This window comes from Poecilia mexicana, unplaced genomic scaffold (assembly GCF_051168715.1).
Source record: "Poecilia mexicana isolate PSO_F unplaced genomic scaffold, ASM5116871v1 scaffold_18, whole genome shotgun sequence".
Taxonomy (NCBI): domain Eukaryota; kingdom Metazoa; phylum Chordata; class Actinopteri; order Cyprinodontiformes; family Poeciliidae; genus Poecilia; species Poecilia mexicana.
The window spans coordinates 17,886,819-17,914,089 of NW_028263387.1; the positions used below are offsets into that span (position 1 = coordinate 17,886,819).

At 40.6% G+C, this 27,271-nt stretch overlaps 2 protein-coding genes across 4 annotated transcripts in view; one reads left to right on the forward strand and one right to left on the reverse strand.

Moving 5' to 3' along the window:
- pcxb (pyruvate carboxylase b) overlaps positions 1-27,271 on the reverse strand; it is a 381,625-nt gene that overhangs the window by 65,868 nt on the left and 288,486 nt on the right. For all 3 annotated transcript variants that reach the window (XM_088016052.1, XM_088016053.1, XM_088016054.1), the window contains exons 13-14: positions 12,841-12,985; positions 12,275-12,364 (exon numbers count right to left, since the gene is read on the reverse strand). In XM_088016052.1, the coding sequence (XP_087872178.1) occupies positions 12,275-12,364; positions 12,841-12,985 (235 nt within the window). The remainder of the gene's footprint in view (positions 1-12,274; positions 12,365-12,840; positions 12,986-27,271) is intronic.
- LOC148154090 (uncharacterized) lies at positions 20,781-26,660 on the forward strand. Its single transcript, XM_088015954.1, has 3 exons — positions 20,781-25,781; positions 25,890-26,039; positions 26,643-26,660. The coding sequence occupies exons 1-3, from the start codon at positions 21,801-21,803 to the stop codon at positions 26,658-26,660; spliced, it is 4,149 nt and encodes a 1,382-aa protein (XP_087872080.1). The 5' UTR covers positions 20,781-21,800.

The following is a 27,271-nucleotide window of genomic DNA, read 5'->3' on the forward strand; positions in this document are numbered from 1 at the left end:
TCTCCATATTTTAATCAACCATAAGCTTGAGGCACATGACTTACCAATTATAACTACATTCAGATTGGTTTCAGTGACTCATGTGATGAAGTGGAGAACAGAAAGTGACCAAATGTGCTACTATATACGTTCCAGGTGAAAAGGAGTTGGTTCCAGTGTAAACACACACTTCATGCATCTACAAATGCTCAATCTTCCCCGGTGGGAAGCCGGATTTTACTCTTCGCGCAGAGAAGAGTCGTGTTGATGAAAAGCTGTTAGTTAGGCCACTTAACTCTGACCCATGAATCGTTGAGGCATAAAAAGACTGAAAACTGTATTTTAGCATCGAGGTTAATCCCATAGAGCAGCAGCTTTCAATCACGGTCCTCAGGATTCACTGTCAAAGTGTTTCCTGACTTAAATAAATGGTCACGTTATATAGAATACTGAAGGATTATTGCATTAATTTGACTCAGGTGTGCTGGGGAAGGGAAATATATCTAAAGGACTTCTGATCAAGAGGAGCAAGAGAAAACCTCTCCCATAAAGGTGTTAGCTGAAAATGTGGCATACAGGAGAGGATCGACATGCTTCTCTCAGGTTCTTTATTTAAATAATTTTGTATGAATTTTAAGAATATGCAGAATATAGTTTGACTTCTCTTAGACTTGCAGTTTTCAAACAAGACAGTCCTAATAGCAAAACCAGCACTGAAATCCTCAGAGACCATACACTGTGAGTGCCTAATTCACATTTAGCAGCAAGAAAACAACAATAAACAAAAAACTGTGAGCCATATGCTAACTTTAGCATTATGTTGATGGCATTAACCCCCCAAAATATCCACAGAACAATGTTTTTAATTGTTGAGATTAAATAATCTGAAAGCAGTGTAATCTGCTTAACTGTTTTAGATACAAACAGGGAACCAATAAAACGATGCCAATAGTAGTTAGCTAGTCACCATGTAGCCTACAGACATACTGCAATTCTGTCAAACGTATTACTTTTCTTTTACCTTTTGTTTTTTAATGTACCAAATTCTTGAAGAAAATCTATTTTAAAGTGTTGGGACGGTATCTGAAGCTTATGTAGCCAGACAAAGTCATGCTAACTGCTAATGGATAGCAGTTAGCATTTTGACGAGGCTTAAAGATTCACTAAGTATCAAATCCCTACATGTTAGTGAAACTAATTTTATATTTAAGCTCTTAGATGCTCATTTATAAACCTAAATAAATGGGTGAGGGTTAGGAACGTTAGCAACACAGATCTAAAATTAGCAAAGTAGCACCTTACATTGTCTGTAAGCTAAACTACATATCAGTTCATTTCTGTCCAGTGGTGTTCAACATTTATTCAGCTCTAAAATGATGTAAAATACCTTTGTTTTTGACTGCACATCAAGATGGCTGCCCTTTAATTTGATTCTTTTCTACCATGTAATTAAATCCTAAGCTGACGCGTTACCTTCCTAGAATCTGAATTTGGCTTTTCTATGGTGAGCACTATCATCAATCAATTACAGCAGCTAATGAGGTGATGGCTGCCTGTTTAGATGTCCTCCACCTGTCTGTCAGGGAAAACAAATCATCTTCACTGTAAATGAGCGTAGCGTAGTATATTTACCCACATAAAACATGAGCTTCAGACATGAGAACTGAAGCTCTCACACATGCAAACCCATAAAGATCTGTTAAACAAAGATGGCAGCAAACAATACATGTTTCAGAGCCAAAGCTCTGCTCGTCAATTTTGAGTATTTTTAGCTAAACTGCTTTTTGCTACCAGAGTGGTCTATGACAGAGAGGCAATGACCAGGGACTACAGAGTTTACAATGTCCTCTGAATGTGAAGGTTTCCTGGAAAACAGTCAACATTTCAGTGCTTTTGTCCTCAAACAGAGCCAAGAACAAAAGAAGCAAAAAAGATACAAGTCCCATGTGGATGCTGCTCTTTCCAACTGACCCACTTACATATAAACACAGTCTAATTTACTCTGAAAACCTCACACTTCCTTCCTACCCGCTCTCTCCGCACGTCATTTTCTCTGCTCCGTCTTTCCAATGTCATTCCATCCCTCCGTCCTTGACATTCCTCACAGGGCTGGAGTCTCCGTCTCCACCCTGCAGATCTGCTAAGGCGACCCGACAGACGGATGCAGAAGCCCGCAGCAATTCCTTAGAAGAGTTTAAAAGAACAGCTCGTCCTGCCATCTGCTGAACAAAGTGACTGATGAATCCGCTTTCCTTTGTGATTTTCTTCATGGTAATTCAATACCGTTCATTAAAATGCAGCCAAATTACTACATATATATATATGTATACATACATGTATATCTTAAGGCAGTTTAGGAACTGGTCCATTTCACTGGCAGTTCTAGAATCAAAAGTTGATCCAAAATCAATAGAAATGAATCCAGTTTATTCTTCACCAATAGATCCATTGGCGTAGAAAAGGCACAGGGAATAAGTGAACTACGCTGCTGCCAATGCGCACTGCAACTCTCTCACAAAATGAAGATTTTAGTTCTTAAAATTTTTATTTTTGAAGGAAAAAATGAAAAACTAAGATTCCGCTGCACTGAAAACCTCCTGGTTATTCCACCAAATGTTGATTTCTGAACTCTTCCTGAGTTAAAACATTAGCATTGTTGTTTTTAATTTAATATGAAATTGTTTTCTTCACATTATTTGAGGTCTGGAAGCACTGCAGCTTTTTCGTTATTTAGATCGTTTCTCATTTTCTGCAGTAGTTCAGTCAGTAGTTCATAGAATAAAAACACAATGTTTATTTTACTCAAACATGCCTATAAAGAGTAAAATCAGACAAACTGGTCTCTTAACTTCATTTATGGATTTAAACGTACCGACAAAATCTATATAGAGGAATATATTGTTACGCAGTTACGTTTGAATCATAATTTATTGCTGCCAACTAATAAATCTAGCTGCCAGTGTCTGTGCCAGGATCACACTTTATGCACAGCTGCAAGTCAATAAATTACAACAGTTAAATCGTTCCTTCCCGTCTCCAGAGTCTGAAACTCTGGACTCGTGAATTTCAGACCAAATTACTAAATCAAAGCAACAGCCGTTTAATTTACTGCCGTTTATTTGGTAAATGAAATCAAGTGGTGTTGGGACACAAACTGCCTTCAGTTACTACAGAACAGTTAGTTGATCAAATTTCATCTGGGAGGAAAAGTTATTTAAGTTTCTAAGGAAGTCCAACAAATTAAAATGTATTTCTCACAAATTCCTCATTTTGAGTAAGAATGTGGAGAAAGAAGTAGTTAATTTTAACAGAAAAATGTCAAAAGGAAAACTTCCAGAGCAGTTTAGGTTCATTTTAACGAAACAAACACTGATTTTTTTCTATACTTAGCTTTATTGTGTTGAATAGCTTTTGTAGTATTATTTTTAAATAGATGTAACTGTTTTTTTTTTCTTTTTGTTGTGTTGTGTTGTTGCCTTTGTACCCAGATTTAATTGAAAGAAATCTCAGACATTTCTGTACATGGATACATAAAGAAACAGTTATTCTATTTTAGAATAGTGTTGAAAAGTTAATTTATTTCAGTAACTGTGCTCAATACAGGAAACATATGTAGATTATTTACACATTGATGTTTTCTAGCCTTCATTTCTGTTATAATTTTCTCACTAAAACCAAATAACACTGTTTTTAAGTTTAGAAAATTACAGTCCAATAAAAATTTAAAAACATTTAAATACAGAAATATTCACTCAATAAAAAGCATGTTTAACACTTCCTTAAAAATTATTTCCAAAATGTTCCTCTAATCTGACAAATTGAATATATGCAGTGCAATTACTCCAGAATTAAACATTTAAACAGAGCGCAGATATTCATGTCATTAAATCCTAATTTAAAATGGTGCATGCATAAATGCCATTTTCCCTGAAACCCATTTCTGCTCGAGCAGCGGTGGGCTGTGTGTGAAGGAGTATTGTTGTTCATTTGAGCCCCTGAAGCCCAGCAGTGACTCACTCACTAGGAAGGTGATAAGTCGGACCTTTTGTGTTTAGGCCTCAAGCAGAAAGTCTAAAGGCTCGCAAGATGGATCACATCCGTCACGACTGATTCCTGCAAATCTTAGAAGAACCAAGCTGCTTCTGACGGTAATTCTCTCTGCACCTCAGCTCAGAAACATCAGAAACTGACAAATGTTTCAGAAAACTGGTTTCCACTCATTATTCTTTCACACGAATGTGTTCCTTTAGATTTTATACATCTGGAAACGCCAGTAACTTTAAGATGTAACGGCACTAAATCTGAGCTTTTAACATTTTTTTTTATATAATTTCTAATTAATCACAGTTTTGAGAACTATCCAACACAAATTATTATTTAAAACAACATAATAATGGTCGGCTCAGGTTTGAGGAGATTTTTCACTTTCAGCAGGTAATATAATCCTAAGTATCTTCATATCAACCAGTATTGGCGTTTTTCAGTGAGAAATATTCAACATTCAAACAAATCAAACCAGCCAGGATTGATTCTTCAATTTTGTTCCCTCTGGGATTTTTTGAAAGCTGCAGATTTTGATTCTGTGTTGTTTCAACTATTTTGGAAAGCCCATATTCCCTGAGTTTGATCACAAACATCATCTAATTAGCTACATAGTGGTTTAAAGAGAGTTAAGTCAATGTTTTGCAGTGACCATCATAAATATTTGACCCACATCAAGTCTATTAAATGTTTTATTTTCCAAATACAAATACTGGCTATCCCAACTGACCTAAAATAGAAAACGTTTAATCTGAAAAAATGTCAGCGAGAAAAAAAAAAAGCGATACGTCTTCTTATACACTTTATGTAAACGTCAAGTTTCAACGTTAAGAAGCATATAAAGGACTAAATATTTGGGATAGAACAAATTTAAATTTATCTCCAGATACCGGGGGCTAAATGTGAATTATCATAGCGTTGCTCACCAAACATTCAGGTCAACACCGTCAATTATGTAGTAATTTTTTCCCCACAGTAAAACAACCAAAACAAATTTCCACCTGATAAAACTCATGTTTCTCTGTTTTTACTGTGGGATTCAAGCATCACCATAAAGCTGCAGGAACACCAAATGAATAAATTTCATCATCTGGATACCAGAAGCATCTAAATACAGCAGTAAATACAGATGTTTTTCTTTTTGTTTGTTTTAAAGCGATGTATAGCAAATGGATACAAGAAGTGAACCACATCCCATCCATTATGAACAAAGCAGGATCCGTTCCCTGAGGAAAGCCGGGATGGGAATCGTTGAACGCTGACCGACCATTTCTAGCGAGCTTCCAACGCTCGCATACGACGCTGAACAGCTAAAAGCTTCTGCAGAGAGAAACAAAAACTACACTTGAGTTCCCGTGAGAAATCCCAACATTTCCAGTTCATTACAGTTCAGCTTTTAAAACAAACAGCAGACATCACCAACACGCCTGCATCTCAAAGCTGAAGTCAGGATACGGATCTGTTTCTCCTGTAAGATGCAGCAGAAGTGGTGATTCGTCCAAACAGCTAGAGATGGGAAGTGATAGGACTTAATCAACTGATTCAATTCCTTATCGATTGTCATATCAGTTCTCATTGAAATTGGAGATAAACTCTGAGCTCCAATGGTGCATTCACACCAAATCCATTACGCACATCTGACGTTTCACGCATCAGGTTTACATTCAAAATCTATGTGGAGGCTCGTCGAGGGCGTAAAAATCGCTCCAGCTGTCATTTCCCGTTTCCGGTCTATTTGTCAGACGAGTTGGAGACGCTTAACGCCTCCAAACGCTTCAAATCGCGCCAAGCTAGACACGAAATGTGCCTCCACATTGACTTTGAACGTAAACCAGATGCACGAAATGCATTGCGTAACATAAGCTCTCCCCCCTCGAGAGTCAAAGGTGTTGCTAAGCAACATATCAAGCCCTTTACATTCATATAAATCAGCTGCTTTTCTATGTGACTGTTAACTGTCAACTGTATTAGGATGCTGGCAGTATTTCTCCCTTTTATTGTTATTAAATTTCTGAACGTGTTGCAACTTTGTGAAATAGATCCATATTTTTCAATGCTTCTGACGCCATCTTGGACATTTTCTCAATCAAGGTGACAGGGGGAGTGTAACAATACATTATCTTGGAAATACGTCACACGTTACCGGAACCGATAAGCGGTATCGTTACGGTGCACATAGACTGGTTTTGTCTTTTACGTTCTCTCTGAAAACAAGCCCACTGACAGGTTTGGTGAGCTCTGAAGCTGTCCTGCTGCTAATAGAAACAGGCGAACCCATCAAGAATACAAGTGTCCTTGGAGGAAACGTGCAGGTACATTGATTAATTCTCATTCATGTAATTTCGTTCTGTGTCACCACTCGTGTCTGCATGACACTTCTGTCTCGGCACAATAAAGAAGAAAAGGGTTCATATGCTCTGGGACTGCAGTGCCTTCGCATACAATGATCTCTATATTTGACAGCATCCCAGAAAACATCAGTAATGGAGTGAATTTATATGTTGCATTAAACAAAATACAACACATAGTGAAAAGAAACAAGTCCCACAAGGTCGCTGTGCATGACAACTGACCCACTTGCACACAAACATCCCGTCTCATTTCCATTGAAAGCCTCTTCGACTCTCACTCCCTCTGTTGCTCTGCACTCATTTCACTTCCTGACATTCCTCACCTGTCTGCTGCTCTCCACACGCTGCAGCTCCACAACGCCCAGAGAAAAGAAAACACAGACCTCACGCATTCTGGAGCATTTGGAGTGACAATAACTCCTGTCTCTTTGAATTTGAGCGCATTTTGGGTAGCATATTTTCCAGACTATAGAGCGCACAATACTATAAGCTGCAGCTACAATAAAAAAAAAACCCTGGAAACGTACATATATGCAGCGGTTCTGTTTCCCTCCTGTACTGCCAGATCGATGGCCTTCAACTTAAAAGGTGCATCATATGAGTTTGAAGAAATTTCTCCGTCGTGCCTGCTGCTAGCATGTGCCGAAAATTACAACTTTCTTCTTTGATTTCCAATTTTGACTTCCAATGAGTCACTTCATGCAAAAGCGCCCCCTGGTGGTTGAAGAAAAATCCACAGAAAAGCGGCACCAGGCAATAAGCCGCATGGTTCAAAGCGTGGGGAAAAAGCAGCGGCTTATAGTCCGAAAAATACGGTAACTAATGCTTTGCTAAAGTCAGATACATTGAGATAGTTTGTTAAAATAAGCTACACAGGGGCGCTGTATTACCAAATATATTAAATAATTCTCCTTAGCTGCTAGAGCTGACCTGGGGAAAACCTTTTCCCGCAATGGGAGGTGCGGAAGAGAGGAAAAAAACAACTAAAGTGAGTATGAATCAGTAGACTTAGATTTCAGAAAGCAAAGCCTGAAACCGACTCCTTTTTAAGATTTACCGACAATGTTTGGACTGAAGAAAATAAATAAAAAAAGCAGCACAAAGCCAAAGCAAGTGTTTGAAGAAAGCAGAAAAAAAAAGGATCCAGAACTACAAAGCCGCAGATAACCAGAAAAATAGGTTAATTCAATCTGCACCTTCGTAAAAATGGAAACAGTGCATTAAATAGCAGGCGAGGAAAGCAGTGGTTCATTTTTATTAGTCAGTTTTTGCCAAAGTTGGCTTCAAGACCTCTGGTGATTAACCTGGAGATGCTCTCCATTAAATAAACCCCGACAATAATTCAAAGGTGGTGTGCAGGAACAACATCTATAAACCTCAAGTCATCAAGCTACCGAGGGAACGTTTCAGATCACAAATCCTGCTTCGAATGAAATGAACGTTGAGTATTAAACAAGATCTGTAAGGAAAACGTAGCACTGAAGTCATCATTCCTAATCTTCTCAAAGGGATAAAGGTGTTTCTTGTAATTTATCCCCGATCTCTATTTTTGAAGGCATGATATATTTTTTCCCAAACGTTAATCCAAGCCCAAGGTAAAAGCGAATTTGCAGCTGCTTGGAGTTCGCCTGCTTGCTTAAGGCTTAAATTTAAACAGGCCAGGTTGCACCGGTAGCACTGAAGAAAACATTCACAGGTTGAAAGTTATGCTGACAGAGACTCGGTTTAACACTTAATCCAAAGAGGAAAATGTTAAAACAGATAAATCAGAAATAGTAAGGCATGTGATTGTCTAACAAAAACTACAAATTAATTCATTGTTAGCTGTAAAACAGAAGCTTCCAGGTTTTATTCTATGGCTTACCCATCAGTTTACGCAGGCGTATCAATAAATCAATAATACATATCCCAATCAATATCAATAGATAATACATCTGAAATGGAATAATATCCAGAACAGCACAGCATTCTGGGAGATGTAGGCAGAGGAAAAGCTTTAGCTGCTCAGCCTATCAAAGACAGCGAAGCACGTTTAGTGGAATCAACTGACTCACTCACTCTTTGGTTACCTAGCAACTCCCTCATTCTATCGTTACCTAGCAACGACCTGTTGAGTAGCCGCATAGTAATAAACGAGGAGAAGCGAAAACTGTGGATAAAACGGGAAACTACCAGAATTTATGATCTTTAAAACAAAAACAAAAAAACAATAAAAACAGTAAACATTGAAATAAAATTACATAAAATGTTTATGTCATGATACATTTTTCCACTTATGCTTTATTTTGACAAGTACTGTCATATGTTTTTGATAATTGTTAGATCTGTCTTATGTTTTTCATTTGCCATTTATGTTTTGACTGTAGTCTAATTTCATTTTTAGGTTTTTATAAAGTGTAAACAGCAAACAAAGAACGAGCTCTGATCAGACAAGACAATGTCTGAAACATGGCGGTGGCAGCTTTATGCTGTGGGCGTACGTTTTATCAGCAATGGCATGTAAGTTGGTCAGAGTGGATGGAGCTAAATACAAAATAACAATGGAGGAAAACACTTGAGACCGAGGCAATGGAGTGGCTTACATCAATGTTTTTCAATGTGCTAGATTGGCCTAGTCAAAGTTCAGATCTAAAACCAATTGAAAATCTGTCGCAAAGCTTGAAAATTCAGATTTGCTGAGAAATTATCTGGTCAAAGTTTGAGCTTTTTGCAAAGTCTCTAGACGTGAAAGCTAGAAGAGACGTGCCTCCAAAAATCTAAGTAATTGCAATGAAAGGTGGTTCTAGAAACTACCGACTCAGTTACGCACATTTAAAAAAATAAATAAATAAAACAGAAAGTTATGGTTGTAACGTGATAAACTGTCGACAAAACGCATGAAAACAATTTCACCACACATCTCTTGGTGAATTGATCCATTCCAGCTCCACTGGACCATTTTTCTCCACAGATTAAACGCTGCCGTCTGATAGTCCATTTCTCCTTCCATGTCCCTGTCCTTCCCTCCCTCCACGCCTCTCTAGACAGAGTGTGATAATACAGGCCTAATCCCTCTCTTCTCCCAATCCCTCCGTCAAATGAAAGAAGGGATATAAGCACATTACAAATCTCATTACCAGGCTTTAGGTACGCCTGTGAGCGCCGCCTGTGCTGCATACCGCCGCCTCATCAGCTGCTAACAGTAGGTGAGTGGGGGGTTTGTGCACAACGCTGACGACGTCCTGTTTGTTCATACTGTATCCATTACACCTCGAGTGTCTTTAATTTGTTCCTGTGTGTGTGTGTGTTTCGTGCAACAAGTGAGACGGGCAATAAATGCTTTAAACACCAGAAATAATCTGCATGTCCAAGATGAGAGAAAAACACCCAGCGGAAACACAAACATGGGAAACGATCCCGTCTCGTCCACTGAGCGTGTTTTTAGATGTCAGATACAATCAGTCAGTTCATGATTATGGTGCGTGTCGATGCAGACGTCCACCAAACGGGCAGATGCTTGAATTTATTTCAAACTGCAGGACAAAATAAAGCCCAACGAATGCTGAAAATATCACAACTAAATGCGACAATCTGGAACTTGAGAGACAAACTTTAAAGACTTCTTCATGTTTTCTTAAGAGATTTTTTGGAGGATTTCAGCAGTGCCTTGACCCATTCAAATGATTTCTTTTTGATAAGCCAGTTTAAGTCCAACAAACAACCACAAAGTCTTTAAGATGGAAATTTCATCATCTGTACCGGTCCGCCAGGGTCCACAAGGACTTGCTGCATGTGCCAACAGCAACAAAAACACTTCTGTTGAGTCATATTGTAAAATAATGAGGGGAAAAAAAATAACAATAATGCTTGTTTTTAAGAAAAACAGTTTGTTGGTTTCCTTGCATGAACAATTTTTCTCTCAGGGACCAAAAAGACAAAAAACAGCATCAATATCCAGGTGAGAAATCCCAAAGGTCCTTCCTTTCAGTTTCCTGAATATGGACGCCTTTAGAGGCGTAGAGAAAAATGCATCTCTCTCATCAACCCGTCACTCTGTTGTGTACCTGACTTGTAAACTGCAGCAAACCAAAATAAATAAAGATTGTGTTATTGTAGTCTTTGGAGCTTTAAAACTTAACATCATGCAATATGTAGCCTTTTGACGTGTTGTCAACCTGCTGTACGAGACGAGGTTGAACTCTAGACGGTTACCAAACCCAGCAGTGAAAAATTTGGTAACCACAAATAAGGGTTTTTAAGGAGTTTTAAAAATGTAATCCAAACTGTAAACTCATCTTTTTGGTATTTTTTTTAAACATAGTCTTTTATTTATGCAACATCTAGAAAATGCAGCTGCTGTTACAGTTAGTGATGCTAATTGGATATTAAAATCCTTCCACTGCAGCTAACAGCCATCTAAAAGCCATTTTCTTTTGGATTTTTGTGTTATAAATGCACACAAACCTCTGAAGTGGACACTAATGCATCGTACAACACTGCCAACTACTGGCCATCCACTGGAACTGCAAGAAATGGTTTGTTAAATCCAATATGGCGGCAGAGGGAAAATCAACTCAGGTATATCGAGGCCCTCCTTCTACTCTTGCAGGTAAAAGAAAATAATATTGCGAGATCAAGTAACCCTTAAAGACTAAAACTACTAATGATCTTTTTACTAAATTTTGTAAATTTTGTAAATTAAAAATACTTTGGAAAAAAGACTTAAAGGATCATAATTCATGCATGAAAAGGTTAATGCCATTAACAGCTAACAAGTAAACAAAAAATAATGTCAACATAAGTTCTCTACTTCCTTTAATGAAAATGGTGACCTCTGAGATGTTTACTTTTCTCAACCTTTTTGAATATATATGCAACTTCTAGCAAACACAAAGCCTGACTTTGCAATCCTATAGATACATATAAAGTGTCTCAATACCCCCAACATATGTGGGAATTTAGAAAATATTACAGCAGATTGTGTTATGTGGTTGTAATAACACAAATGCAGGCATACACAACCCTGAGGTTCCAGTGGAGACTTAAAATGAAAACTTAAAAGTATGTAAAAGACCTAAACTCCAAACTATGGTTCTGTTTATTTCACCAAATTCAAAATGGGCCATTTGGTATTTACTTAAAAGAAATCAAATATAATTTTCTCCCAATACTTTAGATCAGTTCAGGTGTTGCATCAGATCTTTACTGCATTTCTTTTTACTGATTTTTGCAGCAGGTATTTTTCTTTGTGTTAATATTTATACAAAAGAACAAACTCTGGAAGACCTTGCACAAACATTGATTAAACCACTAAAAGAATAGTCAATGTCTCCACAATGAACATTGCACAACTGTGGCATGATAAAAGATTTTGTGGTTGGCTTTGAGAAGGAGGGAAGAAAACCCTCAGCGCTGCACTCCAGAGTTTTTAAGTAGCTCAAAGAGCGCAGCAAGCTCGCCGTCTCTTCCCCTCCAAGATGTCAGCTGTGCAGAGGAGGAAGGAAAGTGGAGAACTTCTGCCTTGGCGAACAAAGAGCTGTGATCACTGCTCAGCGGAGCACTGAGGGCTGAAACCCTTCCCCTCCCAGAGAGCGAACCGGGCTGTTCAGGAAGGCGCCTCTCCCCCTGCAGCTATCGGACGGCTCGACAAACCCATTTGTCTTTTGGCGGGTGCTTTTCCTCCAACATAGATCTACAAGTGTTTAAATTTTTAGCTCTGGTGGCCTCTGGAGAGCGAAACCCCCTCGCTCCCTCTCTTCCAGCACATCTTTCTTTTCTTCCGCAGAGAAAATGTAAATAATTCAACAGGGATGATTCACTGCGAAGCGATTGTTTATGATTCAGTGACACCGTCTTGCGTTGCGGCACGTTATAAATATATCATTAGCTATACATCGTCATTAGGGGAGATGTGACCGACGTACCCATGGTGACGGACGGGACGACCGGGTCGGTGGAGGAGGGCTTCGCCTTGACTGGAATAGGTGTGGTCGGTCCATTAACCATCACATGACCTGGACACCAAAATAAGTGAAACGTGTCAAATGCACGGCAACACAAAGCACAGAAACAAATAACATTACTATTTCTCTTTCCTTTTGTAGGTTAGAAGTATTCAGCACAAATATTGAATTCTCTCACGACCCAAGGCTTGCTGCAAGGCATTTATTTATACCATTGATTTGTTTTTGTAAATCAGGTCTTACTTTTTGCTTAGAAAATATGAAAATCTCTCATCTACGAGTCTGAAAAGAAATCATGCCTTTAGCTCTTGAACGTTAATATATTTCACAACTCTGAAGTCACAGAAGCAATCACCAACCGATGGCTTTGTTCCAGACCCACAGCGAGTTATTAACCTTCAATTTGTGCTTACAGAAACCCGCCGTCGCTCTGCAGTTTGACCGCTTGAACTACACAGCAAGCGCACAATCCCGATCAGGAAGACTGTGATGTCCTGGTTTGATCAGGAGGCGATTATCACACTGACCGAGGTAGTGCAGCAGCTTCTGGGCTCGGTTCTGAGTGGGCTTGAGGTTGAACAGTTCTGGGTTCTCGTCGATGAACTGGGTGTCCACGGTGGAGTGCAGGAACTGGTTGTTGGACAGGACATTCTGGAGGAACGGGATGTTGGTCTGGAAAAACAACAGAAGACGCTAAGATGGCTTTAAACAGCTGGAACTGATTTCAGTCTCACTCTTGCAGCAGATACTGGCGGAGGATTCGCCCACCAAATAGTTTATGACATGAAAAACTGCTACATTACAAACAAGCATCTTCTGCAGCAACAGGAAGGCTGGATAATACAAGTTTTATTTTATTCTTTTGAACTTTAAATAATTACCTGGAAGAGTATAAAGGATTTAGAAATATTGGAAGACTGACAGCAAAACTTCTGTCATAGTAAGAAAAGCTAATCTTGCGAATCACACAAATAAAAATAGTTTAAACCTAAACAAAAATCTCCCTTTAGTATGTTTATTTAGCTACAACTGTGCTAATGATTTAAAAACTATCACCCATTATTAAAAAGTATATCTAGTATATCTATGTACATATATTAACTACCTAAATAAAAGTTCCTGTAAATAATTTAGAAAACGTTACGTTTTTGATTTAGTTACTCTAAAATAAGTTTTCACTTCACTCATGTTCCACAATTTTCTTTTTAAATTATAATTATAGTAGAAAAAGATTAAATCACATCTTCATTACTTTTACTGCTGAAAGTCGACTAAAAACAGGATTTACTCATATTTTACCTTATCTGCTGTTAAAATTAGCAAAGCTAGCTCAATGCTAATTTGACTCATTAAAAACCATCATATGCTAATTGAATTTATTGCACTCAAGTGTTATACGTCCACTTAATTTTCACAATTTGTCAAATTCGGACTTAATGTCTGAAAATATACACATGTACAGACCGATTCTGTCAGCAATGCTCACTGTGCCAAAAACTAACGAAACTTGGTAGTTTAGAAAACAATTATCTCAATTTTAATGCAAAAGTTAATTATTTTATTATCTCTCAGGTTGAACATGTAGAAAGTACAAGCAGCTGATGCAGCTAGCCATGCTAACTTTGTTACTACACTGTTACAATCTAATAAGCTCTTAAATTTTTTGTGTCATATAATTTCACCTACAAAGACAGCGGTATGATGCTTTCACAAATAGTTAATAATTCATGGCAGAAAGGCTGTTAAATCATGCTACCAAGTAATTTTGTTGCTAAATAAGTTCACTTCCAAGCTCATTTACTAACGTTTAACTCACAAGAAGCAGATTAATGTTTAAAACTAATATTAAAATATCTTAAGGCAGCAAATATTCCCATCACAACATGAACATGTGGCAAAACCACAACAGCACAAAGGCCACTACCTGTGTGTTTTATTACTATTGGCTGCAACACCAGCAGCAGATAATGGTCAAATAAAAGCACCAGATCATGACCCAGAACGCTGGATCTGAATCTTTTCCATTAAAATCTGCTTACAGGGACTATTTTAAACATTTCTTCCATCAAATCAAACACAAAAACAGCTCACTGTGTATAAAACAACATCAGAGAGAAATTATGCTCCTGTTTTGCACTTTAGCCGTATGAAAGGGTGCATTTATTAGAGAGGAATGCTTCATTTGAAGTTCAAACAAAACATACTCCATCTGTACATTGGTAAACAAACCGCAGCTTCACAAAACCTCATTTTAATCCCGACAACCACTGCAGACAAACACACAGAACAGAGAACGTCAGCTGGTGAAATTAATTACATTTCATTTCTGTTTGCTGCAGAATAACCATGGAGCCGATTTAAATCTGCATTAACAAAAAGGGAGAATGAGTGGATGAGAGAAAAACAGAGGGGAGAGATAAGTAATTGTTTTCCTCATTACTTGATTTGTTGCTGTATGGCCTTGTAATTATTGTGGTTGGGCTGCACTTAATTGCCGTTAGAGGTTGAAAGTTGAGGCTAAAGAGAGAAATGAGGGTGACAGAGAAAAAGAAAAGAGGGATTAACAAGAAGAAAAGCAGAAAGCTGAGTGAAAGGATTTGTAATTATTGGAGCTGCTTTAAATAATAAGTATTTAACAAACCAAAGTAAAGAGGTAGCGCAAAATAAACGGTTTGCTCGTGACCCGACGTGACATTTGAAAAGAAAAGCTGTTTTCACACACGCAGAGCTCAGCGATAACGACGGTGAGTCCCTGAGAACCCGCCCGGCGTCGGATCGAGAGCAGTTTCTAAGCTCGTATGCCTCGCGCCCGAACAGAACGTCGTCGTTTCAGGAGCTTTAGGACGAATACGCAAACAATCACCACAGGACCCCTGCGATTCAAAGGAACCGCTTGAGCCGATTCAGTGACCTGGAATAACTCGGGGATCTGTCCGCTTCCACGAGAAGTTTAGCGATAAACAAACCTCGCTGATCTCATTACAGGAGCAGCGCCATCAGAGAGGAGGGCCGGCTCGAAAAATCAATGGGATTGTATGAATAAAACAAACGCGCCAGTCAGGGCAGCAGCTCCCAAACAAGACACAGAACTACAGACGAGATTTTATTTACAGCATTACAGACGGAGCCTGATCCAGCCGCTCGCTTCAATGTTTAATTCACCGTCTTTAATTAATGCCGTTAATCCTGGCTGTGGCCTTTTGCATCCATGCATCTCTGTCAATCAGATTTATTTAGGTTATTTTTCACCTAAAGAAGAAAAAAAACACACAATTTTGATAAAGAGAAGCATAACAAGACAAAACTAAAATTCCTACACAAAGTTTAGACCAAGAAAAGTGAAGGTAGGATCATAAGTTTATGGTACTTTTTCTTTTTTATGCATCAGCATCAAAACAGCTGAGTATTTTCTGTATATATTTTTTAAACGCATCTCCGAGGAAATCCAGCTGAGTCTGCAGACAAACTCGAAAAAGAGTCTTAAAGATCAGCGGCTTTAAAAAAGTGTGAATATTCTTCATCTTCATCTTGTTCCTGCAGTTAAAAGTCTGTTTGAAGAGACAAGAGAAAGTCTGTAGTTTTCTCTTCTGACTACCCCTCCCCCACGTGTTGCTGCACACCGATACTTAGATGAGAAAAAAGCTCCTATATTTTTCCATCATATGCAAAAATACAAAAAAAAAAAAAAAGAACGAACACATCACACCAAACACTCTCATTCAGGAAGTAAAGTTTTAAAACTACTTTTAGGCTTTAACTGGATGTCTGGGAAACAACCAACCACAGGCTGACCAGCTGATCAGATAACTAAAATAATTAACTTTCTTTAAATTTAATCTCGAGAATTACTCCTATATTTATTATGTTTGTTTTATTCTGACTATCAAAATGAAAATAAACGGCAAATCCACGATGACGACGCTTCACTTCACTGACAGCCAGACATGTAAGACAGGATTTCTTACTATTTTATTTCCACAGAGTCAAAATGTCAGATTTAGATTGGACGCAGCAAACACACACACACTTCATTCAGAAGCTTCAGGTTCCTTTTAGCTTTAAGATATTCTCAGAAAATGTTAATCGTTTCAACACTTTTTTGATCCCCAGACAGAAAACATGCAACAATCAAAGCTCACCACGTTTATGACTGTCTAATTTTATCATCTGCAGTTTACTGAAAGTTCACCAAACATGGACTCCAGCATCAGCTGATGCCGATTCATCACTGAACCCCACAGACCAAAACTGCTTCCCTTCAGCACAGAGAAAACTTGTTTTCTTCTATTTCTGAGTTAATGATGGATCTAGTTTGGCTTTTCTGTATGCAGATGCCTCTTCCTGCAGTTCGGTCATAAACACTGAGCGTTCTTCCTGCTCAATTTACCTCCATTTCTGTTCTTGTGCATTTCCTCTGCTGCTTTCAGTTTTCTGTCCCGACTCTCTGATGCCTTCCTTGGTCCACTGTGATGTTTTCCTACGACAACCTTCCTCTTGTTTGCACTTCTTCAGGATTTAAGACGCAGCTGACTAGAAATCAGAATCTTTTGCTGTATTTCACGTCGATCCTCCTTCCTGGAGGAGTTTTAAGATCCTCTGCACTGTTTCAACCCGTAGTTCTCTTGTTGGGGCCGTGTTTGCTGTCCGTCAGATGTGATAAACCTTTAGGGTAGTTTACCTGCAGACTCATTTGCACAGAAAAACCTGTGCAGGTATTTGTTTAAACACAGGCTCTTAAAATGCTTAAACCGCCTAGTTTAGTAGTTCAAACACCAACTGCATCAATATGCATTTACTCTACTGGAAAAGCCAACTTCAAAGGGCTTTCTTATCTCTGCTCTATGTTTTACAGCCAATCAGTGGCAAGGAAAATGAATATGGCTGCTTTGGAAAAGCCACCTGGATATTGAGTTTCCCAAGCTGCATTTTCTGTAGGATATTTTAGATATGCTGCACAAAAACATTTTTCACCAATCTGGAATCAAGTTCCACAAAACAACCTACAAATATTAAGGCGTAAGAGTGAGAAAATAAAGTTTAGCAGAGTCAAATTACTGACTCGACAGCTTGAAAAGTAAGAAATCTATATTTTCATCCAGGCTTGTGCAGCTTAGGGAGAATTGACCCACTGTTTTACGCTGAGAGTCTGTTTCACAGCTTTGTTTTTAAAAATCTGCACACAGAAACAACGGTGGCTGTTGTGTCACATCTTAAATAATGCAGCATGAAGGGGCGATAAAAGACGAGCATGTCAAATATAAATGCAGAACTAAGTACAACTGAGAACACCGACTATTTCAGCTGAAGTACAACAACTCTGACGCCACAAAACCGTTATGTTGATGAGCGCAATATTAACTCACGCATTGAGCTTTTTATTATCACGCTGTATGCAACAGCAGTCAAACAGGAGGATTTAGCTCCCCAGCCTGCATTTGTGGGTTTATTCTCTTGCCCTTAAAATATACTACCAGAAACCATAAAACTCCCAGACCTCTGTTCGAAAATTTCATAAACAAGTTTTATTACTCTCTAGATAAAACTACAGGGAGGCGCTGCTTTTCCTGAGAGATAATCATGTTCCCAGCGAGGGAAGAGAGGTTTTTATTTTTTGAATATATAGGAAGAAACAACCGACACTATTCACAGCATCTCGCTACGAAGAGGCGCATAGGAGAGAGAGAGAAAAACAAAAGAGAAAAGGCTGTAGCTGAGGGATTCAAGCGGCTGTGCTGTTCTGCCAAGCCTGCAGCTACAAGCCCTGGACCAAAACAAAGAGATCAGTGCAATAACAGCAGCAACACTTCAAAAACATGGGCAGCTTTCTGCACAAACTCCCCTTTTCTATGCCCACAATGCAGCAACTCGACATGCATGGAAGCAGCTTTTATGGAAGGTATATTAATTTAAATTGAGTCAAAGACGAGCCACTTCAAGCTGATTTCAAGCTGACCTTTGACATGCTTTGGTCTCCTCTGTCTAACTTGAAAGAAGTGTGTTTATACAAGTCAAAGCATCTCATGTCTTTTCTCTAAGGTAAAAGATCAAAAATACAGAGAGTGAAGGGTAAGTTTTGTTGATTGAAAGTGCAGCCAGCTCCAGCAGGAACATTTAATGTCTCTCCCGAGTTAAAACAACGTGGCAGGGGAAGAAATGGATTCCATTTTCCTCTTTGGCTGTGCAATGAAACATGGCCAGACATCAGAAATCAGCATAAGCTTTGCAATCAGGCTACTGACATGTCTTTTTTTATTCCTCTGCAGAAGCCGGTGGCTGACTCAGAGTCCAGGTGAAACAAACAGATTAATCAACAAAGTTGCTTTAAAAGTCCATTAAAAGTGCCAACTTTGCATTATTTGGTAAGTAATGAGACTTTAGTGCAAAGTTGGCGCTTTTAATGGACGTTGTTGATTAATTTCACATCCTGCTACGGCAGGAGTGAAATTACCGTAATAACTCGAGATTGGCTGGAAAGTGCAACGTCTGCCCTTCCAGAAACTGTAATGCATTAATAGTGTCATTATTCACCGAAAGAAACTTCATGACAGCAGTTAAACATTCATAAAGACCCCTTCATGTTCATAACAGGTGTTATGTCACGTCAATATTCACACCTCTTCAATAACGTGTTACCGCTGACTAATTCTGAGACTTTTTATGTAGATTGATACAATTTAAAGTAGCTGATTGCTGCAAACTAATATAATTTTCAGCCATTTAGATGAGAAAAGTGTTAAACTCTTCACATAATAATGTGAATAAATTTAGCTAGGCATGCTAAGTTATGCTACTTGTATAAAATTCACTACGATTATCCATCACAGCTTTCCAACAGTTTGTAAAACTGGTCATGAGATAAAGGAGAAAATGTCGTAATAACCAGAGTTTTCTGTTTCTCTCAAGTACATTATTTGTTCCAAAGGAAGACGAGTTGAACTCGTTTTACTCCAAGAGTTACTTTATGAAAACCAGAAAATAAAAACACTAATACTCTCCACAAAAAGCTTGTTTATGTAAAAACATCTGCGTTTACATTATGCACGCATCAGAATCCCAACCGTAATAATGTTATTTTAGCAGCAGTAGCAATAGTTGCTGCTTTTCTGTTTGAATTAAAATGAATTACATGGTGTTATGTGTATCACATTTTATCTGAAGGCCATCATACAGTTTCCGGTTGACAAAATCTGCAGAGTTACCTCTAGAAACCAGTTAGTTTGATAAAAAAATAAAGAAAAAGAAAGTAAAACATAAGCAATCTGCATCCAGTAGCATTTCTCTACTTCATTGTTTAAATTGTGTTTATCATCTTTGGCAGCAGCGGGGCGGCGTTCCCCTCCCGAGTCATTTAACCCAGTGATGCTATTCTACGAAATCAGTGAGAAATAAAGCTTGTGTCTCCCTAAAGCTGGAAAGTAGCAGCAACTTGTAATAACTAGATAAAGTATTTCATTAGCATCCAAAGCGCTTTTAAGGAAAAAATGGAAACAACTGGAAGTAGAGGAGAAAAAAGGGTTGTACTTGTTTCTTTAGAGGCGGGCCTCGGGGCATTTTGATTTTCCTGAATTTTCCTCTTTTTTTGAGTCGTCTTCATTTATAATTTACACATGTGAACAAATCTAATGAGCATAAAGGGAGAAGCAATCAAAAGGTATAAATAAAACAGGACAAGAAATGAGAATGAGATCATTCAAGTCGCAGTTGAGGAGACAGAAACACTATTAAAACGTGACGGGTTTGTCCTTTTCCCCGTTGCTGCAGATCAATGCGTTCATTAGCATGCTGCTCCATCCGCCTGCAGCCGTCACGCACACACACACCAACACACACACACTCCCTCAACTTTCCCTCTCTGTTGTCCGTAGTCATATGCAGCGCACACACTTTGAACTCCCCCTTTCGGACCACTTAGTATCCCTTCCTATTTTCCCCATCAGTCTACGTGCCGCTCTCCGTTACTCTGCACAAACACTCCGGGGGCCTCCTCTCATTCGGACGCCACTCTGCTGAAAGAGCTCTGCTAGCGGCATGCAGAACACGCACGCTTTCATGCTCGGGATGATTATGGCTTCCATCTCCAAATAATTTGTATAATATGAATTCATGCATATTCGCACGCCCTTATATTCACGTAGGAAAGACTTTTCTTTCTCGTCGCAAACTGAAAAACAGATTTGACGCGCGCACAACCTCTAGCTAAGCAGTTTTACCCAAATTGGAATAATTTTAAGTCGAACCCCAGACAGTCCTGCCTCTCTGTGCCAACAGCTCGTTAACTTATCTTCTCTAAACTCCCCCTCAGAAACGACGATCTGGTCGCGTTTGTTCTCACTTTTGCTCCCCGTCTGTTTTATTGGGACTCTGCTCACAGCTGTTTATCATTGTTGATGCAATCAGCTTGGGAGGTGATTACCAAAACACCGTCAGCCAAGAACACATCTCTCCAAATGTTCATTCAACTGCAAACGGCTATGTTACGGCCCTGGGCCTTGTGGGCTGTTTTGCAGGTGTCTTGGTGTCCGTTGTTTTGCTCCTCCCCTTTGCAGGTGACTCGGATCTGGTGATTGGGCGTGCAGAGTATTTTAACCTGGCTGTTCCCGACTTCAGTGTCGCTGGCTTTCCGCAGCGTCCACTCTGCTGTCGGAGATGTTTGGTGGCCCGGCCTCAGTTTCCCTTTTGTTGCACCTTTGATTTTGTCTTTGTTTTGGCACTTCAACATTTCCACATGCATTCATACAACACATTCAAGCATTTACATTACACCACTGATACTGATTTCCACAATCCATGGTTGTTTTGTTAATAAAGACTTATTTTTGTGCACTTTAACCACGGCATGGTTTCACGTTTTTGTTACGACCCTGAGCCAGTCGTAACAAATGGGGGCTCGTCAAAAGCTAAATTCCTACAGTTCGTAAATTTGCTGGTTTAATTGTGTGATGTATTTCACTCATTGTTTTTCGTGTTTGTAGGAGTGAGCAGTGACGTCATCGTGTGGGTTGGACGCGGCTTTGTTAACCCGCTTGCTTGTTGGGGGCAGCTGTGGCGTGTTTGGTAGGTTGGTCCAATTTTCAGGTGAGTGAAATGCTTTGGGCTTGTGCATCAGTGATGGTTCTGTTTTAGTGGCTGTGTCTCCTGCTAGGATAAGAGGTGCTGTCGCTTTAGACTTCACCTGTTTGTTTTGATAGTGTCGTGGGGGTTTGCGGTTGGCGTTCACTGTGCAAGCAGTGATCTCGGGGGCAGTCCGTAAGATTAATTTCTTACTGGTTTGGTGCTTAATAAACCCGCCGCCGATCCACGTGAAGAGCCAGGAATCAGTTGATCAGGTGAGTCGTGGCAGGCAGGTAAAGTATAGTGGGGACATGGTTACTTTGGACCCATTGTGCACTTGTTTCAATTTGCTTTCACTTCACACTGTATTTGGCGCTTAGCTGGCGTTTTTTTTTTTTCACTCTGACGTGTGATCAGTTTTTTTTTCCTCTTGACAATGGAGTTCGATTTGGACAATTTTATAGCTGATCCGTCGTTGGAGATGTTTAATAGTGCTACTAAAAACGATCTCATAGCCATTGCTGCTCATTTTGAAGTGCCTGTGGTTAAACAAGAGAAAAAGGGAATTATTAAAGGGCGATTATGTGACGCGTTGGTTGAACAAAAGGTTTTGCCACCTCCTGCACCAAATACCCAGGTTGAAATTGGGGCGTTTCATCCTGAGATACGCAAGATGGAGTTGGAATTGGAGATGCGTCGTTTGGAGATGCAGCATCAAGTTGAGATGCGTAAATTGGAACTGGAGGCAGCTTTGAAACGCGACTCGGCGCGCGGTTCTGCTGATCAGGACAGCGGTTCTGCAGCGGCGGAATTTGACATTAATAAATGCATTCGCTTGATTCCACCCTTTTCAGAGTTGGATGTAGACAAGTATTTTGTCTTGTTTGAACGTGTGGCTAAGACTCTTAAGTGGCCTAAGGAGGTTTGGCCGTTGCTTTTGCAGTGTGTATTTACTGGTAAAGCACAGGAAGCCTATGCCTCGCTGTCACCTAGTGACAGTTTGAGCTATGATAAAGTGAAGAGTGCAGTGGAAAAAGCTTATGAACTTGTGCCCGAGGCGTATAGACAGAAGTTTCGCCGCTATAAAAGATCCGACAATCAGAGTTACACTGAATTTGGGCGGGTAAAAACGGCCTTGTTCGATCGGTGGTGCGCTGCACAGGATGTGAAAAACTTTGATCAGCTCCGCGATCTACTTTTGTTGGAGGAATTTAAAAATGGCTTGCCGGAAAACATCGCAACTTACATTAATGAGCAGAAAGCTAAGACTGTGTCTGAAGCAGCAGTGTTGGCAGACGAATACGTGCTGACTCGTAAGGATTTTTCAGATCATGTTGGTCTCAGACATTCTTTTGGGCGAAGCGGGAACCGTGTTGATTGGGTTGATGCTGTCGCTAAGTCAAATGGGGCCAGGCAGTTTAAAGGTCCGGTTGTTCGAGATGATCGTGTCTGTCATTACTGTCACAAACGCGGACACATTAAGGCAGATTGTTATCAGCTCAAGGCTGAAATGAAAAAGTTTCAGACTGCTCTTAAAGGCGTTGGTTTGGCTGCACCGGTGCAGAGTCCTTTGAAGGACGCGACGAACGTCCGGTCTTCTGAAGTAGGCGGCTCGTATCAGCCTTTCATTCGTGATGGGTATGTGTCACTGCCAAATAATCCGGAAAAGGTTCCAGTTAAGATTCTTAGGGATACTGGCGCGTTTGACTCTTTCATTGGAGCTGATGTTTTGCCGTTCTCGGTTGAATCTGAGACGGGTGCCTGTGTTCCGATTCGGGGAATGGGATTAAACGTGCTGTTTGCTCCATTACATAAAGTGTCTCTCGAGTGCGAACTTTTTACTGGTGACGCGCAGTTGGCTGTGCGCCCTGCTTTGCCGATTGACGGAGTCTCTGTGATTCTGGGTAACGGTTTAGCTGGGACACGTTTGTGGGCGAACACTGTGCGGTTGGATGGGCTAGTTAAGTCGGAGCCGATTACACGAGTCATTTCTCAGACTGACGAGAATAACAGGGAATTCCCGGATGTGTTTACTGCATGCGCAGTTACTCGAGCCATGATGCGTGCTCGGAGCGGGAAAGAGGAGAAATGTGTGAAAAAAATAACTTTTCCATTGTCCAGTCTCCCTATGTCTCTGTCTCGCAGCGAGTTCGCGGCGGAGCAGCGATCTGATGTTTCTCTGAAGACTCTCTTCGATAAGGTGCGCCCGCTGACTGAAATCACGGACTGTGCATGTGGATACTTCCTGCAGGATTCGTTGTTGGTGAGGAAATGGTTGCCTCATGCTGACATTGTGGGTGAGCCAGTATTTCAAATAGTGGTTCCCCTTAATCTCCGCTCCACAGTGTTGAACGTTGCTCATGACGAGTCTGGCCATTCTGGTGTGCGTAAAACGTATGACAGGGTTCTCAGACATTTTTTCTGGCCGCTTCTTAAAAAGGACGTGTCGTCTTACATTAAGAGGTGTCATGTCTGTCAGCTCATTGCTAAACCCAATCAGGTTTTGAAACCGTTCCCATTGAGCCCAATTGTTGCCGCATCTGAGCCATTTGAGCATTTAATAATTGACTGTGTTGGTCCGTTACCTCGCTCAAAGGCTGGTTCATTGTATCTGCTCACTGTAATGTGTCAAACTACACGTTATCCAGCAGCCTATCCACTACGTTCAATAACTTCTAGGTCAGTTGTACGTGCACTCACCCAGTTCTTTTCGGTGTTTGGCATCCCTAAAGTCATTCAGTCTGACCAAGGAACGAATTTTTCATCACATTTGTTCAGTCAGGTTTTGAAGCAGTTACGGGTGCGACACAGTAAAGCAACAGCGTATCATCCAGAGAGTCAGGGGGCGTTGGAGCGCTTCCACCAGTCTCTGAAATCTCTCCTGCGAGCTTATTGTACAGAACTGGCGGGCGACTGGGAGGAAGGTTTGCCGTGGTTGATGCTGGCTGCCAGAGAGGTAACCCAGGAAAGCACCGGGTTTAGCCCAAACGAACTGGTTTTTGCACACAACGTGAGAGGTCCGTTGGCTGTGGTGGCGGACGGGCTTAAAGAACCCGTCCCACCGACAAACTTATTGGATTATGTAAATGGTTTCAGAAGACGCTTGTATCTGGCGCGTGAACTCGCTAAAGAAAAACTGACTAAAACGCAGAGGAATATGAAAAACTTATTTGATCGCCGTGCTGAGACTCGTTCATTTCTGCCTGGTGATCAAGTGTTGGCTTTGTGCCCAGTCTTGACTTCTCCTTTTCAGGCGAGGTTCGCTGGTCCATATACAGTTCTGGAGAAGGTGTCCGACCAGAACTACTTAATATCAATGCCAGAGCGGAGAAAGAAAAGCCAGTTGTGTCATGTCAACATGTTGAAACCATATTATGCTCAGGAGGATTTATTTCACCCACAGTGTAATGGCGTTACCCCGGCGTGTGCCGTAAACAGCCTTGCTGGGGGGAGCGAGACTTTCAGCACCACGGACAGCGCACTGTCACCTGTGGGGAATGACAGCGGCACGGATGAGTTGGACAGCACTCTGATTCATGGGCGTCTTAAAAACTCTGAAACTTTGGATAAATTGGACACGTTGTTGGCTCACTTACCTGCAGATCGTGCTAAACAGTTAGCAGAGCTGATTGGTGAATTTCCTTGTTTGTTTTCGGACACGCCAGGTCGCACGCATCTGATTGAACACGATGTGGATGTGGGAGACGCTAAACCAATAAAACAACGGTTTTACAGAGTGAATCTAGAGAAGCGTAAGCATCTGAATGCGGAAGTAGATTACATGCTTCGTACTGGGATTGCAGAACCGAGTATGTCCAGTTGGGCATCTCCATGTATTTTGGTCCCCAAGCCTGATGACACCCTACGTTTCTGCTCAGATTTTCGCAAGCTTAACGCTGTGACAAAACCAGATTGTTTCCCGCTGCCGAGAATGGATGATTGCGTTGACCAGGTGGGTTCTGCTAACTTTGTTAGCAAGTTTGACCTCCTAAAGGGTTACTGGCAGGTGCCTTTGACACAACGCGCACGTGAAGTGTCAGCATTTGTGACTCCTACCGGCTTGTATTCTTACACGGTGATGCCGTTTGGCCTGAGAAATGCGCCAGCGACGTTTCAAAGATTAATGAACAGAGTGGTTGGTGACATGACTGGGTGTGCGGTCTACTTGGACGACGTGGTGGTATACTCTGACACGTGGGAAGAGCACGTAGAGCGAATCCGGGAGTTTTTCACTCGTTTGGCGGGGGCGAGGTTAACAATCAACCTAGCCAAATGTGAATTTGGAAGGGCGACTGTTACCTATTTAGGTCGTGTGGTTGGCCACGGTGAGGTCCGCCCTGTTGCAGCGAAGGTTCAGGCGGTAGAGCAGTTTCCTGTTCCAGCTACGAAAAGGGAACTAATGCGTTTTCTTGGGCTGGTAGGATACTACAGATGTTTTTGCAGAAACTTTTCATCTGTGGTGGCGCCGCTAACAAATTTGCTGCGCAAGGATATAAAGTTTGAATGGTCTTCTCTTTGTCAGCAGGCTTTCGAGCAGGTGAAAAGACTCCTCTGTGCTGCTCCTGTATTGGCTGCACCACGCTTTAACCGTCCTTTTCAGCTTTACGTGGACGCCAGTCACGTGGGTGCCGGAGCTGTCCTTACACAGACTGATGATCTGGGTATTGGCAGGCCGGTGAGTTATTTTTCAAAGAAATTCAATAAACACCAATTGAACTATTCAGTGATTGAGAAAGAGACGTTTGCTTTGATCTTAGCCCTGAAACATTTTGATGTTTATTTAAGTAGTGGCGCTAACATTGTGGTGTTTACAGATCATAATCCATTGACCTTCTTGTCTTCCCTGAAGTGTCCAAATCAGCGATTAATTCGCTGGTCGTTGTTTCTGCAGTCCTACAATTTAGATATTCAGTATATTAAAGGGAAAAACAATGTCGTAGCTGACGCGTTATCTCGCGCTCCAGTTTAGTAGCCTGTTTTGTGCTTGTTTTCCCTCTTTGTTTCCTATCCTTAAAAGAGCTTCTGAGTGCACCAGTTGCTGGTTTGGAGTGAGGAGGGGAGAACCTGTGCATTACATATTAACCTGGCTAAGTACAACTGGTGGTGAAAGCAACATCTTAATGGTGGCTGGGTTTGTTTACACATGGCGAGTTAGACAGTAGCAGGGTTCCCTTTTGGAACCTGCTTTTTTTTATGGGTGGGGGTGTTACGGCCCTGGGCCTTGTGGGCTGTTTTGCAGGTGTCTTGGTGTCCGTTGTTTTGCTCCTCCCCTTTGCAGGTGACTCGGATCTGGTGATTGGGCGTGCAGAGTATTTTAACCTGGCTGTTCCCGACTTCAGTGTCGCTGGCTTTCCGCAGCGTCCACTCTGCTGTCGGAGATGTTTGGTGGCCCGGCCTCAGTTTCCCTTTTGTTGCACCTTTGATTTTGTCTTTGTTTTGGCACTTCAACATTTCCACATGCATTCATACAACACATTCAAGCATTTACATTACACCACTGATACTGATTTCCACAATCCATGGTTGTTTTGTTAATAAAGACTTATTTTTGTGCACTTTAACCACGGCATGGTTTCACGTTTTTGTTACGACCCTGAGCCAGTCGTAACAGGCTAAAAAACAAACAAAACAAAAATAACTATAACTTTAGATTATTTCGACTGGTCATTTAGAGTACAAAAAAAAAAGTATTACGTGATATTCTGAAGATCAGATTCTGTATCTTAATGCTTTTTGTGTTTTCATTTAAAGGTACAGTGCACATTATTCAAAATAAATGTATGATTTAGCCCTGGAGGATAATTTCCATCTGCAGTCGCAGCCGGTAGGTTGGTGGTTTTAGAACAAGATTAAAACAGGATCCATTAAAGTTGATGCAAGTCAGTCCTGTTGCCATGGTTACCGCCA